The sequence below is a fragment of the Herpailurus yagouaroundi genome, unplaced genomic scaffold (genome assembly GCF_014898765.1).
Source record: "Herpailurus yagouaroundi ecotype Mexico unplaced genomic scaffold, PumYag 28, whole genome shotgun sequence".
NCBI lineage: Eukaryota > Metazoa > Chordata > Mammalia > Carnivora > Felidae > Herpailurus > Herpailurus yagouaroundi.
In genome coordinates, this window is record NW_024412376.1 from 64,379,723 (window position 1) to 64,397,749 (window position 18,027).

At 34.1% G+C, this 18,027-nt stretch overlaps 1 protein-coding gene across 10 annotated transcripts in view; it reads right to left on the reverse strand.

Moving 5' to 3' along the window:
• The window catches only part of BLTP1 (bridge-like lipid transfer protein family member 1), a 220,428-nt gene that overhangs the window by 41,470 nt on the left and 160,931 nt on the right, over positions 1-18,027 (reverse strand). For all 10 annotated transcript variants that reach the window (XM_040474633.1, XM_040474632.1, XM_040474634.1 and 7 more), the window contains 7 exons: positions 10,682-10,779; positions 9,750-9,935; positions 8,982-9,150; positions 7,230-7,441; positions 5,948-6,146; positions 2,520-2,579; positions 461-687 (listed from right to left, as the gene is read on the reverse strand). In XM_040474633.1, the coding sequence (XP_040330567.1) occupies positions 461-687; positions 2,520-2,579; positions 5,948-6,146; positions 7,230-7,441; positions 8,982-9,150; positions 9,750-9,935; positions 10,682-10,779 (1,151 nt within the window). The remainder of the gene's footprint in view (positions 1-460; positions 688-2,519; positions 2,580-5,947; positions 6,147-7,229; positions 7,442-8,981; positions 9,151-9,749; positions 9,936-10,681; positions 10,780-18,027) is intronic.

Consider the following 18,027-nt stretch of genomic DNA (forward strand, 5'->3'; position numbering starts at 1 on the left):
AATTTACCCACTTAAAATGTACAATTCAGTGGTTTTTAGTATATTCACAAAGTTGTACAACCATCATCATAATCTATTTAGAACATTTTCACCATCTCCCAAATGAAACCTCAAAAGTAACAGCAGTCTCTCTCCCCATCTAAACCTCCCCAACTCTCCCAGCCCTCAGCAGCCACTAATCTACTTTCTGTCTCTACAGGTTTGCTTGCACTTTGCTTTTATTGTTAGTACATTACCTTTAAGTTAAGGCACAAGTTTGTTGACAGTCATTATGAAAACTATCAATTAAAAGACAATATTATAAAAGCAAAAACCAGCATTACAAAATGCAGACACATGGAACCACCATTCTCTTCCTTTACACTTAGCAACTACAATATAATAAATAACATTGAGTTAATCAAATCCCTATTTCAGGATAAAGGCCAGTCTAGAAAAGTCTAACAGGAAGTTTACTTACAGTATGGATAGTGGGAGACATAGTATCAACTTCATCCTCATCGGACAGATCAGCTATGTTCACTGAATTGAGATCAGCAATATCATCTATGTCCTCCTCTCCTGTCAGTGTCGTGAGGGTATTGCCCAGAGCATTAAGCCTTTTGCCAATGTTAGGATCCATGTGGACATCAATCCCACACATTTTCCATAATACATTGAGCGTCCATGTTCCAGCACTACTACTTTCTGTTTAAATGAAGAAGTGGCATTTTGTTAAGTCTTGAGTATAAACATTTAAATAATCCTATATTTAAGGAATAAAATGGATGATAGCCTTGTGTAACAACTAACATCTCTCACAGCTAGGTCTCTCAGAAACATCAGACTGTGGGATTGACTTCCCTTTGCAAAGTGTGCATCTCTTGTTTCCTCTGTGCAGCACCCTTCTTTCTCCTGTGAACTATGGATTCCTTCTTCTCCCCACCCCCAAGCTGATCTACCTTTCTATGGTTGTAGTGGGAACTGCCACAATCCTCACTCATTAGCCAGAATTAGATAATTAGGCCAAGTAAGAGTCAAAGCTGGAAAACTAAAATCCCTTCCCTAGACTTCAAAACTAGTGGTCCCTTTCTAGTGATTGAGGTTGGAGAGATGAGGCTCACGAGCTGTTGGCAGCCGTGTTTCCTGCCATGTGTAAGGAGGAGGTCAGCAGTATGAAGAAAATGAAGCAGCCAGGGAGGAGCAAAGAAGAGTCCTAGTGGGAGTTGAAATCTTGGTTCCTGTAGTTCCTGAGGGCTCCTTGAATTGAGCTGGTTCCTTACCTTCACTGAGATAGCCATTCCTAAGTTTAATCGTGATCCATATATATCCTTTTAATAAATCCCTTTTGGTTAAGCTAGTTTGAATGGGTTGCTGTCACTTATAAGCCTGAGTTTTGAAAAAGACTTTTATGTGACCTTTCTCCAAATAAGTATGTTTACCTCAGTCATCACCCTTTCCTTCTAACATTACTCCTGGAAATTTCTTAACTTTTTCAGTTCTCTGTCAGTGGGACTAGTGGCCTTACTACTTTCTGAGACAATTTACTTAGGATGAGTACCAACGCTAGGCTTGGGGGAAGATAAGGGGAATAGTAAGGAGAGAAAGGAAATCTGCTGACTTTAATCAGCTTCTACTCCCACTGACATTTTAAGAGCCCTTAAATAAATATCTCCCTTTAGCTTACTGTAACTTAGTTATAAGTAAAATAAATAAAAATTTACGTTGTGAAATCATCTTAGTCAAGACAGGTTATAACTTTAGAGTTATCTCCTAACTTATTTCCTAAGATACTTTTTCTCTCTAATCCTTTAAAGGTTCTGCTTTCTTGCTCAAGGGAAAAAAAAAAAAAATTCAATGGCTTTCCCTTTGTCCACCAAATTAAGTCCAGACTCCTTTAATTTTTTTCCAATATTATTTTTCATATAATTCTGTTCCACCCAGTTTGGACAATTCTAACTAGACACTGTTTTCACAGCATGACTAATATTCTGTCTGCCTGAATTTTCTAATCCATGCCTTCCAGTTATTGCTTAAGAAATAATTTTTATCTGTTAAGTCCCTTTTCATGTTTGTTAAAATGTTAAAAGAAGCTTTTTCTGATTCCAGTATCCTTACAAATTTGAAATTTTTCTCTCTCTTCAACAAATTTCAGTGGCAATTGGAATTTTATATTTTATTGAACTTATCACTTATCATGGCTTAATTATGCTGCAGAGCCTTAACTATATCAGAATTTATACAGAGTAGAAAGTATATCTTATCCATCTTTGTCTTTCCCAAAACTTTTTGCCATATATTTTATACACAGCAAGTGTCTAATAAATAATTGTTAAATAAATAAAAATATGCTAATATTACAAAAATAGTTTTAAAAAATCAGGGAACATCAGAATTAGTTTAGTTAAAAAATTCTTCCTGTTAACATAAAGGCTATAAATATACATATATAGATATGTATATATATGTATAAAAACGCAGAATTCTATCTCATATATGTAAGAAGAAAAAAGAAAAAGTTATACCAATTGTGAACCTACCAGCAGCTGCTTGTCCTGTAGTCCTAGAACATACTTCATAGGTGCCATCTGGAACTACACCTGCACAAAAAACCACCCCCCAAAATAGTTTTCAATAAAATTATGCTTGTGATTAAATATTATACTGCAGTGTTTTGCCCAAAGATTAATACCTAAATATAACAGAATAGAATCACTAGCCTCTTTAGCCTTCAGTTTCTTCGTTTTGTTATTTAAAAAAATTTTTTTTTAACATTTTTCATTTTTTGAGAGACAGTACCAGAGGGAGACACAATTCGAAGCAGGTTCCAGACTCTGAGCTGTCAGCACAGAGCCCGATGCAAGGCTCTAACTCACAAACATTGAGATCATGACCTGAGTCGAAGTCAGGATGCTTAACCAACTGAGCTACCCAGGGGCCCCTTTAGGCTTCAGTTTCTAATCTGCAGAATGAAACGACTACCTTAGATGACTCATAATATTTCATAATTCAACATTTTTTATTTTATGCTTATGAGAACTTAACTGCAACTTTATCTTTACACTCTGCATGTGACAGTACCAGACTGACCCTGAAATTCTAGTTTCTAGAGGCTTTCACAATTTGTGCCATCATTGGAATGGTACTTTGAGAGCTACTCAAATCTGAGTTGCAGAAATACTACAACATATTTGGGAGAAAGAGTTTATTAAGCGAAAATTTCTATTATGTGGGTTTTTTTTTTTTTAACATGATGCCAATAACTAAAATCTATAGTTTGAGACGTATGTTACCTGTACCTCACATACAAATTATAGAATATGAGAGAACTAGATCTTGTCCTAGGGTAAAATATTGCCCAATTCACCTTTATAGTCATGGTTATAAAACAGAGCAAAAGAAACTTAGTAACTCTTTCAAATCTAAGAATGCTGGAATGAAAAGAAAACCCTCTGAAATTTGAGTAACATAATTTAGACCAAATGAAAGCTAGTAAATAAAAAAAAAGGATAGAAAACTTTTAGGATTTTTAATCCTAAGAAGTATCAGAGAATTTTTTTTAATTCAGTTTAAAAAATTATATAAAATCATATATTACGAGCCATGATGAATTAAAAAGGAATATTAAGATTTTTAGGAGAAGATCCAAATGCTGAAAGTGAGGAGAAGGGAATCAACTAAATCACTCTAATCAAAGAGCTTGAAGTCTTTCAAACTTTTTTTTTCCATGCTACATTTTCAACTTCTAATGGTTTTTATAATTTCTATAAATACATGTTACTGAACAGAGTCTTATCTTTTCTATCTACTTACATGGTCCTTTGAACTCTTCCTATAGATTGTCCTTTCTAATTTTTACTGCAATTCCTAGAAAACATTATCACCCTAGAGAGGCAATTCCACTGTGCCATCTTTTTTCTAGGGCCTGATTTTAAAATGATCTGTAAAAAAAAAAAATCCTAAGGCATAACTCTACCTTTCCTTGTTTCTCTACCCTAACTCAACCTTTTTTTGTCAAAAATATTAAACGTCGTTTATATTCTATTTATTATTACTAACAAAAACTAATCTGCCCCTTTTATAATTTAGAATTCTTAAATCAATGAAGCAACCACTCAACTCGTCTGCTTCCTTCCCAAGACACCAAACCAAAAACATGTTATAAACAAGTCATTTAATATCCTACAAAACCTAAAATAAACCATGATTATTATCACAATTATCAGCATGTTTGTATTCTACTTGGTATATATACACTCAGGTGCTGAGTTATTATTTATGCATTTTTAATATATTTTTGATTTTGATTCAGAGGCACATTTCTCATGCATTTTCCTTTTATAATAAACTGTTTAAGAAAGGTATTCTTCCTTTGCTTCCAAAATATTCTATCCATTTTAATGATTATAATAATGGCAGGGGCGCCTGGGTGGCTCAATTGATTAAGCGTCTGACTTCAGCTCAGGTCATGATCTCACGGCTTGTGGGTTCGAGCCCTGAATCAGGCTCTGTACTGACAGCTCAGTCAGAGCCTGGAGCCTGCTTCAGATTCTGTGTCTCCCTCTCTCTCTGCCCCTCCCCAGCTCATGTTTGGTCTCTCTCTCTCTCTCTCTCAAAAATAAACATTAAAAAAAATAATAATGGCAAAGATGACATCTTAATACAAACCAGTAGATTTAAATTTATTTTAAGAAAAAAATAGACAAGAATTATAGTGATTTTTAAAAGTTTTTAATATTTTTATTTTGAGAGAAAGAGGAACAGGGAGAGAATCCCAAGCAGGGTCCAGGCTGTCAGCTCAGAGCCCAACATGGGGCTCGATCTCATAAACTGTGAGATCATGATCAGAACCTAAATCAAGAGTCAGATACTCAGCTGACTGAGCCACCCAGGCGTCTGGAGTTACAGTGATTTTTAAAAATAAATATAACAACTGTGTAAAATATTATTTGTAAAGATTTCTGATCCAGGCTATTTTTGGTCTTTTGAATATTGGGCATAAGTACTTTGGTATCAAGGCTTCTTAGTAACCTGAAGTATTTCAGAGAAATCGCAGTATTTTATATGAATTACCTAAATGAGAAGCATACAATACCGAGAATTTCACCTATAGTTTTATCTAAGTTTTAATCAACATGGAATGTCAAAACTTCAATTTTTGATATAAAAATAATGAAGAATATTCTTGTTCTTTAGAGAATACCCAGAACTGGAAAGATTTTCTTCCAGTGGAGAGGGCAAAAGAACTGCATAAACAACCACATGCTACCTTTGGTAGAGTAAGTATTAATTTTGGCTTAGAGACTGGCTGAGGAATTTTAGTTCACAACCTTTAATTCCTCAAATGCAGTTTTTTCTTTATTATAATATTAATGGTGGTTTGTTAACTCTGCTATAATATTTAATATATTAAAATAAAAGTAAACCCATATACTTTCAAAATTGTATATAAACACAGCTTTAGTTACTCCCAACCTCCAGTATTATGGAATTGGAAGAATTCACACAAGTTATACTCTGTAGCTTACAAATTTAGACACGTAGATTTATTAACGTCAATATTTTGTGGCTGGAGTTACTGTTCCTGGTTATCTACAACCTGTTCTATGTTATATGATGAACTAGTTCTTACACATTTATCACTTTCTTTCAAGATCCCCACGGAACAAAGATGCTTTATCTGGTCATTCATGAATCAACTACAGGAAAAAAATCAGGTAGTAAACAAATCTTCAACTGTTATACTATTAAGCAGAATGCCTAACTGGTTTACATACCCAAACTACTGAAACCTGACATTTTTCACAAATATGAACATTTAACTAGAAATAGCTCTTATTTCACAAAGTCCAATAACATTCCTATAGCTGAGCATCCTTTGGTCTTACAAATAAAGACACTATTTCTGTTTTTTTTTTTTTTCAATTTAAACAAATTCTAAACATCATACAGAAAATAAGTCACTCACAGGCATTCATCACTAGATCGCCACGAATTTCTGGTTTCCAGTCATCCCACGACGTCTCAAAGCCATCAGCAAAACGAATACAAAAGTTTTTGAAATGCCCTTTACTAACCAGAGATTCTGAAGAACAAGCAGTGATGAGAGTACTTTCAATGGTCAATACTAAAGCAGAACCAATGTCAAGGTCTCCAGTGTGATTAGACTGCAAAATATATTGAAGAAAAAATAAGACAAAATACAATACTTTTTTAAATTTGGAAATTCTCACAGAATTCCTAGGAACAAAAGTCTGGAAAACGTCAAGCCTAGAAAGCTTAATTAGAAAGTACTGTAAAAAGATGCTTTTAAAAATTACTGAAGTGAAATACATTTGCCATGTGCATCTTTTTCTTTTTTAACTCGCAAAAGGTTAATTATCTAGTTTTCTATCTCAAGCTTCTGATTTAGTTGTGCGGAACATTCTCATTATGACAACCACCTTCGGTGTGTATGGCTTTCCTGAGTTCTGTCCATCATGCCATTAAAAAACTACCATTTTTCAACTCCTGAGGCATAAATATATGTTGCCAATCCTCAACCCAGGACTTTTCTTCACAGTGTGTTGCCAAACAAAATACTAAAAGATAAACCCATTTGACAACAGGTTACAGGTTATTTACAGTAAATTTTAACAGTAAAATAGACCTCTGTATTTGTTCTAATTTTAACTTCTTAAGCCTGATAGGGGTTTTAGCCCTTTTTTGTCTCATACACATGTCCATGCAAATATGTACTCCTAAGAATTAGTCCTAAATTATGAAAACTCTTGCTTTATCCAACACACATACTTTGGAAGTTTCATTACCAACTATTTCAGCTTAAGGGATTTTGAAATCCCCTACTCTAATTTAGATGAGGTTACTAAACCCTATTACACAGTATTCTTAAATGTTCTTTTACTTCTATTTTATTAACAAGTGCATGCCAAAGACTTATTTGCTAAAAAACAAAACAAAAAGATTCTGAACACTAAGCTGTTTATTTCCAATGTAAAAATTAAGGCTTATTAGATGGGTATCAATCTCATCATAATTCTGATGAAGAGCGCTTCAGAGCAAAGTCTCATGAGATACATATTTAATACACTATGGATGAATAATGGCTGAAGGAATTCAATTTTACTTGCTATTTACTAAACCCAAGTTATAAATTGTTAACCTGAAAAAATTGTTATACTCTATATACATAGAAATGGTTAGTAGAATGTTTCACTCTTAATCTTAGACTATGATTTGATTTTCTGTACCTGCGCAGTATTTGTGATGGGCAGACATATTCCCAGATCATTCACAGTAAGCTGGAGGAAGAGAGTCCCAAAGGCCTGGGCTGATGTTTGCTGGATACCTGGTAGCATATCTACTACTTCCTTTGTAGCCATATGGATATCTTTATGTAAAGCCATTCGTTGTTCATTCCAGTTGTCATAGGCAGCCTTATAATTCAGCCAAAACAGCACAGCTTTTTATAATTAAGGCAGGGAGGAAAGAAAATTTAAATGAAAGCTGTAAAGCTGTAAGGCAAGTAAACCTCAATAGCTACAAAATCTGGCTTATTACTAAAAATTATTCCCACCAAAAAATACAGCGTTAGAATTAGAAAGGATCTAAGATGATACGGTCAATTTGACAGAAGAAAAAAAAAAAGCAGAAAGTAGGCAAATGCATAATGGCAGAAAAAAGAAAATAATCCAGGTCCATTTGTTCATGTAATAAATTATTTGTGAAATGCAAATTAGATGCTATGCAACAGGATGCAATAACAAATGAAAACAAAACATGGTCCCCAACTTTGTAGACTTTACTGTTACAACTGTTAAAAATTCCTGAAGGAGAGGTACATAACAGTAGGAGTATACATTAAAAAGATGTGACCTACAAAAGTCAAGACATCTGAGTCTGTAATAAGAATGAAACCTTAAGGAAAACCTCCATTTAATGCTGTGTATAGAGGGAGAAGCCTAAAGAGGAGGTAAACATGAAGGAGCCAGAGAAGTAGAAAGAAAAGCAAGTATCCTGGACACAAAGAATGCAAAGTACTTTAAGGAATTGTTGAAAGCTGATGAAAGGTAAGATGTGAAATGAAAAGTAAGTGCACAGAATTTAACAAAATAAAATGTTATCCATAACACTGCCAAAAGAACAGTTTTCTAACAGACTTATCACCAGCCAAGGCCTACACCAATTTAAATCTTAAATGGCATCATAAATGGTTCTTCATTACTTCTAAATTACAATTCCAACATATTTGCCCAATATACAGTAATGAGATTGTATCTATCTGTTCAGCCTTATTTCCTATTATTTTCTTTTATGAAAACTGCTATAGTTTTTAGACCTCTGTGTTCATATATATTCATTCATATTCTCTCTCATTTGGTAAACATTTATGTAGTTCTTACTATAAGCCAGGGACTGTTCTAAAACTTCAGATACAAAGATAAATAAGACAAGCTGTCATTTCGTTGTCTTCCTAGTGAACTCCTAACTCCAAGTCGAATCTGAAGAATTAGTTTCCCCTCTAAGAAGAACAGGCAAAGTTAGAGGCTCACTCAGATACTAGAACATGTACGTCTCTAACTCCTCTCTGTAGTGTACTTTGCTCTTTCCCACTGGACTGAGAGTTCCTTGAGGGCAAAGATCCTGTTTTCCTTATTTGTATTCCATGCCCAGACAGGAAATGTTTACAGACAGAATAAGTGAATAGACAGTGTCAAAACAAATGGGTACATTAGTTTTTGAAAGGAAACCTTATTAGCATTACAATCAGAATTCTGAATCAGACATCCTATATATCCCATGTAGAAGGCAAATAACTTTAAAAAATAAAATAACTTTAAAAGCTGATATAAACAACAAACTTTTCTTGGATGCTCACATTTCAAATTTAGGATACATTTAGCTGTCAAGTATTTACACCGGTAAACTACAAATGATTCTTATCCAACATTTCCAAAACGTTTCTAACTCCAACAAGACAGTGTTGATGGACTTTATCTTACCTCTGTCAAAGGCCACAGGCTGTGCATAAACAATTGGTCTATTCAAGGTAATAAGCACAGCTTCTCTATCTGAAGAACCACTGATTTCTTCTCGGAGGGCATTTCTTAATCCAATTCTGGTTTTAAAATACGCAACTTGATGAAAATCAGAACCGGCTTCCTCATAAACCTAAAATAAAATTAAAGGCTCAATAAAATCAAGTAGTGGAAAATGTTCCGACAAAAAAACCTAAACATTTTAATAATTTCTAGCAAAATAAAACAACAGTAACAAAAAAGCCCCCCATGAGCTGTGAAAGTTAAATTTTTATAAAATAAAATCTGATTTATTGCTGTGTGTGCATATATATTTAACTTTTTATGTTTAACATTATGGCAAGAAAAACTTACCAATATTAAATAGTAAGAAACTTAGTAACATTTTAAGAGTTGGCCAATGTTAGTACCGAGTGCTGAAATAAAAAAATAATGCTTAACAAAATAAAAAGAAATTATAAACAAATATTTATGAAGATGCTGAATTAAGCTTCACATGATTGCATTTGCACTAAACTATAAACTAATAATATAACACCCAAATACTAAGTAAAATGCCAAACTAAAACTGTAAAGGCCTTCTTAAATGAGGCTTCTTCACTCCAATTTACAATTAAAAATTTTAGGAACATTAAAAACATTTTTTTAAAAGTATAGTAATATTTAAAGTAGTTCAAATTGATATACAAAATTAAAAGCCAAAATTCTAATGTCAGCAAATTCTATACTCACCTGATGTTTGACAATTTGTCCTAATGCCAGATTTAAATCCACTTGGCATTTACCAAACAGTTTCAGATAGCTGCTACTTCCTGGTGAGGCTTTGGTTTGAAGTCGGTTTGAAAGTTCCAGCTCTATCAATCCAGTTTCAAATCTCACAGCTCTCATTGATGGAGTTGTGGCTGTTACTTGGATGCCCTAGGAGATTATGTTAGGAGGGAAAAAAAGAATCTTAAATCAACAATATACACTCATTTAAATGACACCTTTCAATATATTGTAAAATAGCCATGTTTAAAATACATATGGGTTGTCTAATGAGCTGATAAAGCTGTCAACATTCCTTAATTTCTCATATTAGTAGTGGATTTTTTAGCTATTAAATTTCATTTTAGTATTTTGTATTTAACATCTGAACTGTTCATGGGTTAAAAACATTAATTATAATTAAAGAACTATTTGGTAATAATGATATTTTTAACAATGCTGATATCTTAAATATTTGAAATATTAAGGTTTCTATTAAGGTATTATTGTTAATTGAACAAATGTACAAAATATATCTTACAGAGTAACTTATAGCTGTAATAATTAGAAAAAAATTAAAATATTTACCAGTAGGGAAGAGTTAAATAAACTGTTACAACTATATAATAAATAGTAGAGCTGTTGAGGAAGATAAAGTTGATCTATATGTTCTGACATGGAAAGGTATCCAAAGTTTTTAAAATGCATAAATAATATGCATATGTAAAAATACAAATAGAAAAAAGTACTAAAGAATATTCACATGTTAAAGCATTTTCTCTTGAGTGGATGAGTGGATTCATTTTTATTTTCTACTTGGCACATTTATGTATGAGTTTTCTATAGCTAAAAAATTAGAAATTTAGAATTAAAAAATTAGGGAAATACTTTGAAAAGTATAATTATTTGTATGTTACCTTAAACTGCAAATTCAGGGAATAGAGTAGAATTTTAGGCTTATCTCCATCTGCCGTCCCATCATGTTCATTCCAAAGAGGAATAGGCTGCTCCCCACCTAAGTAAATGTGGGTGTGAGGAAATCACTTTAAAAGGAAAATGATGATTATTTTGTTCATTTAAAAAAATAAACAACAGTTATTTTCTGTTTTCTGATTATTAATCCAATTGTTATTAGGGAACCTTAGCCATGTTACATTTCCTGCCATAGATATAAGATAGGGATAATACTGCACATGTAGACATTTATTAAGAACATTTTATAAGGGCAAAATTAAAACATTATGTATATAATTAAACAAATGTAATTATATGTCTCATTTTTCCATTTATGGGAAAAAAGTAAATTGGACTAGTTTCTTCAATCAAAAATGCTATTTACATTTAGATGTGCTGCAAACAAAATAAAAAAAAAATAAAGGTGGAGAAATTTTAAACATAAGCTAATATGTGCTAATAATAGAGTATGTCAACAAATGTTGGTCCTATAAATTTAAAAAAAACATGGGGTAGGAGACCCTGGGATACAGTTCCTATTAATATCATTTGCTGTCCATCAATATGACATCCACAAAATAATGTTCTGATGTTTTAATGTATAACTTTTATTTCCACTTTTCTTCCTCTTGATGAAAAAATTTTTCTGCATATATAATCTTTAGATTCTCCATCTTAAAGTGATTAATCTTTTTGTATGTATGCTGAGTTTAGCATCATCCCAGGGAGCATATTATACATATGGGATGAGAAGTTTTCTCCACTAGGGAATCAAATTAATGCAATCTATCACATCAATAGGCTAAAGAAGAAAAATCACATGGTCATATCAAGAGATGCAGAAAAAGGGGTGCCTGGCTGGCTCATTTGGAAGACTGTGCAACTCTTTATTTGGGATCATGAATTAGAGTCCCCGTTGGGTATAGAGACTATTTAAATGAAAAAAATAAATTTAAATAAAAGAGAGAGATGCAGAAAAAGCATTTCACAAAATCCAACACCCATTCATAATAAAAACTCTCAATAAAAAGGAATAGAGGAAATTTCCTCAATTAGATAATATCTATAAAAATCTAGAGTTAAGATCATGCTTAATGGTCAAAAGCTTGAAACTTTCCTACTTAGATAAGGTACAAGCAAGGATGACTCCTCTTACCAATCTTGTTCAACATTACACAAGAAGTCCTACCTAATGCAATAATACAAGAAAAGGAAATAAAAGGTATACAAATTGGGAAAGAGAAAATAAAATTGTCTTTGTTCACAAATGACAGGATTATATATATTATTTGTGTGGAAAATCTGCAAGAACTGGCAAAAAAACTCCTGGAACCAATAAGCAATTACTGCAAGGTTGCATACAAGGTTAATAATGCACAAAGCCCAATCACTTTCCAACAATGAACAGTGGAATTTAAAATGAAAAACACAATGCTAGGCTCAGTCGGTTAGGTGTCTGACTTCAGCTCAGGTCATGATCTCACAGTCTGTGAATTCAAGACCCACAACTGGCTATGTGCTGACAGCACGGAGCCTGCTTTGTATCCTCTGTCTCCCCCTCTCTCTGCTCTTTCCCCACACATGCGTGTGTGTGTGCATACTCTCTCTCTCTCAAAAAGAAAAACAAAAACCACAATGCCATTTACATTAGCACCACAAAAAATTAAATACTTAGGTATAAATTAATAATATACGTACAAGGTCTACATGAGGAAAACTACAAAATTCTGAGGAAAGATATCAGAGTATGGAATGAATGAATGAATAAACAAATGAATGAATAAATAAAATAAATAAATGGAAACATATTTCATGTCCATGGATAGGAAGACTGAATACTGTCAAGATGTCAGTTCTTCCCAATTTGATCTATAAATTCAATGCAATTCCAATCAAAATCATAGCAAGTTATTTTGTGGGAATCAACAAACTGATTCTAAGGTGTGTATAGACAAAAGACCCAGGATAGCCAATTAGGGAGAAGAAAAAAGCTAGAAGACTGACACTACCTGACTTCAAGACTACAAACTACAGTAATCAAGGCAGTGTGGGACTGGTGAAAGATGAGACAATGTCACTGGAACAGAACAAAGAGCCCAGAAAGAGATCCATATAGTGAACTGATCTTTGACAAAGAAGCAAAGGCAATATAATGAAGCAAAGATAGTCTTTTTAATAGATGGTGCTGGAATAACTGGATATCCACATGCAAAAAAAAAAAAATGAATCTAGACATAAGCTTTACAGGTTTCACAAAAATTAACTCAAAATGGATCACAGATCTAAATGTAAAACACAAAACTATAAAAGTTTTATAAAACGTCGTAAGAAAAAAACCTAAATAAACCTTCAGTACGGCGATGAGTTTTTAGATATAATACCAAAGTCATAATCCATGAAAGAAAGAACTGATAAACTGTACTCCACTAAAATTAAAAAATTTTTCTTTGCAAAAGACAGTGTCAAGAGAATGAGAAGACAGCCAAAACTAGGAAAAAATATTTCTAAAAGGTATAATTGATAAAGGACTGTTTCTAATACATGCAAAAAGCTCTTAAAACTCAATAAGAAAACAAAAAACCTGATTAAAAAATGGGCCAAAGACTTTAACAGACATCTCACCAAAGAAGATACACAGGTGGCAAATAAGCACAAGGGAAGATGCTTTATACATATCATCATATCATCAGGGAAATGCAAATCAAAACAATCTTAAGATACCACCACAAACCCATTAGAATAGCCAAAATTTGGAACCCTGACACCACCAAACACTGTTAAGGATGTGTAGCAACAAGATCTCTCATGGATTCCTGGTGGGAATGCAAAACAGTATGGCCACTTGGGAAAGCAGTTTCATAGTTTCTCATAAAACTAAACACACTCTTACCATATGATCCAACAATCACGCTCCTTGGTTATTTCCCAAAGGAGCTAAAAACTTATGTCCACACAAAACCCTACACACAGATATTTATAGCTTTATTCATAATTGCCAAAATATGGAAGCAACCAAGGGAGGGATAAATAGGTGGAGCACCAAGGATTTTTAGGGCAGTGAAACTACCCTGTAGGACACTATAATGGCAAATAAATGTCAATATACATTTTTCTAAATCCACAGAGTGTACAACACCAAGAGTGAACCCTAATGTAAACTATGGACTTTGGGTGATAATGGTGTGCCAATGCAGATTCATCATTTGTAACAAATGTGTCACTCTGGTGGGGGATGCTGATAATGGAGGAGGCTATACATGACTGGAGACAAGGGGATATTTGGGAAATCTCAGTAACCTTCCCTCAATTTGCTATGGACCTAAACATTCTCTAATAAGTAAAGTCCATTTTTTTAAAAGCCTATTTTTTTGTTGATCTATCACAGCCTTGAATATCTTTTAGTAGTTTCAGAAAAATTTACTTTTCTTAAAATGTAAAAGCAAGAGCTCCATCTCTTACAAATGTATTACACAATAAATTTAGCTTATAGAAATATCAGATATTGTTAGTCACATTAACTTCATTTTTTTTTACCTCATTATGAATTAAATATATGAAAGGCCCAATTCTCAGAAGGGAACCTCCTTATATGTTTCTAAGATGACTGTACATATTCAAAAATAAATCTTTTGTGTTTACTAGGTCAGTGATTATCCATGTCTTTCTAAAATCAAGGGAGTCCGTGAGAGTAAGATTACAAGAATTGATTCCTCAAAAAAGAATTTCCTAACAAACTTGATGACTGATGTAAATGAGTATTCCTAGAGCTAAATGTAATATTGAGAAAATTCCTAGAGCTAAATGTAATATTAAGGAAAAGCATGAGAAAAAGGTATAAGAAAAAAAGAAATAAGGACAAAAACTATGAAGATTTGGTAGATGAGGGAAGCAATACCGAGATTAGAATACTAAGAAACTTGGTTATAAGGGTTCAAAGCATTCCCTCTCAGTAAAGAGTACCTTCTCTGGTTTTGATAAGATCTCCACTCTATGAGGTTCTGGTGATAGCTAGATGATACGCAACTTACTTTCAGCTATTTTCCTAGAGCTCATGGCTGTCTCCAGTCAGGAATGACTCAAGGATCAGACCTAGCCATTAAATGACTTTAGAATCAGAATCTTATTTCTGAATTCTCCACAGTGATTGGTAAGTCTCCATGGTTAGAATATTAATTTTTAAGTCTTCTTTTCCAGTTCATTCTTCATAAACTTAGGAATATACTTTAACTCCTCATTGATTGCAATTCAAAGGTTAAGAAAAGCCTTTCTCGGTTGCTGGGTGGCTCAGGTCATGATCTCAAAGATCCTGAGTTTGAGGAATAGTGGAGCCCTATTTGGATCCTCTGTCCTCCTCTCTGTCTCTCCCCGCTTATGCATGCTCACTCACTCTCTCTCCCAAAAATAAATAAACATTAAAAGAAAAAGATTTTGGAGGAGCCAAGATGGTGGAATAGCATGGAAGTTTTGTTTTGTTTTTGTTTTTTGCGTCTCGCATCCATGAAAAACAGCCAGATCAACACTAAACCATCCTGCACACCTAGAAAACTGATTTGAGGATTAACACAATAATCTGCACAACCTGAACCACAGAACTCAGCGGGAATTCACCTCAAAAGAAAGAGCAGGAAGAAATGACAGTCAGGGACTTAACACAGATACAAGCAAGATGTCTGAACCAGAATTTAGGATCATGATAATAAGATACTAGCTGGGGTCGAAAATAGATTAGAGTCCCTTTCTGCAGAGATAAAAGAAGTAAAAGCTAGTCAGGATGAAATAAAAAATGCTATAACTAAGCTGCAATCTTGAATGGTTGATGTGGTGGCAAGGATGCAGGAGGCAGAGCAGCAAATCAGCATTACAGAGGACAAACTTAAGGAGAATAATGAAGCAGAAAAAAAGGGGGAGACTAAGGCAAAAGAGCACAATTTAAGAATGAGAGATATCAGTGACTCATTAAAAAGGAACAACATCAGAATCATAGGGGTCCCAGAAGATGAAGAGAGAAAGGGGTAGAAGGGTTATGTGAGCAAATCATAGTGGAAAACTTTCCTAACCTGGGGAAAGACACAGACATCAAAATCCAGAAAGCAGAGAGGACCCCCATTAGATTCAACAAAAACCGACCATCAATAAGGCATATCATAGTCAAATTCACAAAATACTCAGGCAAGGAGAGAATCATGAAAGCAGCAAGGGAAAAAACAGTCCCTAACCTACAAGGGAAGACAGATCAGGTTTGCAGCAGACCTATCCACAGAAATTTGGCAGGCCAGAAAGGAGTGGTGGGATATATTCAATGTGCTGAATCAGAAAAATATGCAGCCAAGAATTCTTTATCTAGCGAGGCTATAAAAAAACTAAAGGAGTTCGTGACCACTAAGCCAGCCCTGCTAGAAATTTTAAGGGGGACACTCTCAGGGGAGAAAAGATGGGGGGGGGGGAGGGCGGGAAAGACCAAATGCAATGAAGACTAGAAAGGACCGGAGAACACCACCAGAAACTCCAACTCTACAAGAAACATAATGGCAATAAACTCATATCTTTCAGCACTCACTCTAAACGTCAATGGACTAAATGCTCCAAACAAAAGACATATGGTAACAGAATGGATAAGAAAACAAGATCCATCTATATGCTGTTTACAAGAGACCCACTTTAGACTTAAAAACACCTTCAGATTCAAAGTAAGGAGATGGAGAACCATCTATCATGCTAATGGTCAATAAAAAAAAGCTGGAGTAGCCATACTTATATCAGACAATCTAGACTTTAAAAATAAAGACTGTAACAAGAGATGAAGAATGGCATCACATCATAATTAAGGGGTCTATCCACCAAGAATACCTAACAACTGTAAACATTTATGCTCCAAATGTGGAACACTCAAATATATAAACCAATCACAAACATAAAGAAACTCATTGATAATAATACCATAATAGTAGGGGACTTCAACACCCCACTTACAGCAATGGACAGATCGTGTAAACAGAAAATCAACCAGGAAACAATGGCTTTGAATGCCACACTGGACCAGGTGGACTTAATAGATACATTCAGAACATTTCATCCTAAAGCAGCAGAATATATATTCTTCTCCAGTGCACATGGAACGTTCTCCAGAATAGATCACATACTGGGACACAAATCAGCCCTCAACTAGTACAAAATGATCAAGATCATACCATGCATGTTTTCAGACCACAATTCTATGAAACTCGAAATCAACCACAAGAAAATATTTGGAAAGGTAACAAATACTTGGAGACTAAAGAACATCCTACTAAAGAATGAATGGGCTAAGCAAGAAGTTAAAAAGGAAATTTAAAAGTATATGGAAACCAGTGAAAATGATAATACCACAGCCCCAAATCTCTGGGATGCAGCAAAGGTGGTCCTAAGAGGGAAATATATAGCAATCCAGGCCTTCCTAAAGAAGGAAGAAAGTCTCAGATACATAACCTAATCTTATACCTTAAAGAGCTGGAAAAAGAATAGCAAATAAAACCCCAAACCAGGAGAAGACAGGAAATAATAAAGATTAGAGCAGAAATCAATGCTTTTGAAACAAAAAACAAAAAACAAAAAAACAAAAAAAACCCAGAACAGATCAATGAAACCAGAACCTGGTTCTATGAAAGATTTAACAACATTGATAAACAACTAGCCAGTTTGATCAAAAAGAAAAAGGAAAGGACCCAAATAAATAAAATCAAGAATGAAAGAGGAGAGATCACAACCAACACAGTAGAAATACAAACAATAATAAGAGAATATTATGAGCAATTATACGCCAATAAAATGGGCAATCTGGAAGAAATGGACAAATTCCTAGAAACCTATAAACTACGAAAACTGAAACAGGAAGAAATAGAAAATTAGAACAGACCCAAAACCAGTAAAGAAACTGAATGAATAATCAAAAATCTCCCCCAAAACCAGAGTCCAGGGCCAGATTGCTTTCCAGGGGAATTCTATCAAACATTTATTATTTTTAAAAAAAAAAAATTTTTTAACGTTTATTTATTTTTGAGACAGAGAGAGACAGAGCATGAACGGGGGAGGGTCAAAGAAAGGGAGACACAGAATCTGAAACAGACTCCAGGCTCTGAGCTGTCAGCACAGAGCCCGACGCGGGGCTCAAACTCACAGACCACGAGATCATGACCTGAGCCGAAATCAGACGCTCAACCGACTGAGCCACCCAGGCGCCCCTGGTTTCACTATTATTTTAACGTGATTATATCCAGATTGGAAATATTTAGCCTCAAGGATGCTTACATAGTCAACTTATTTTCTTTTTTTT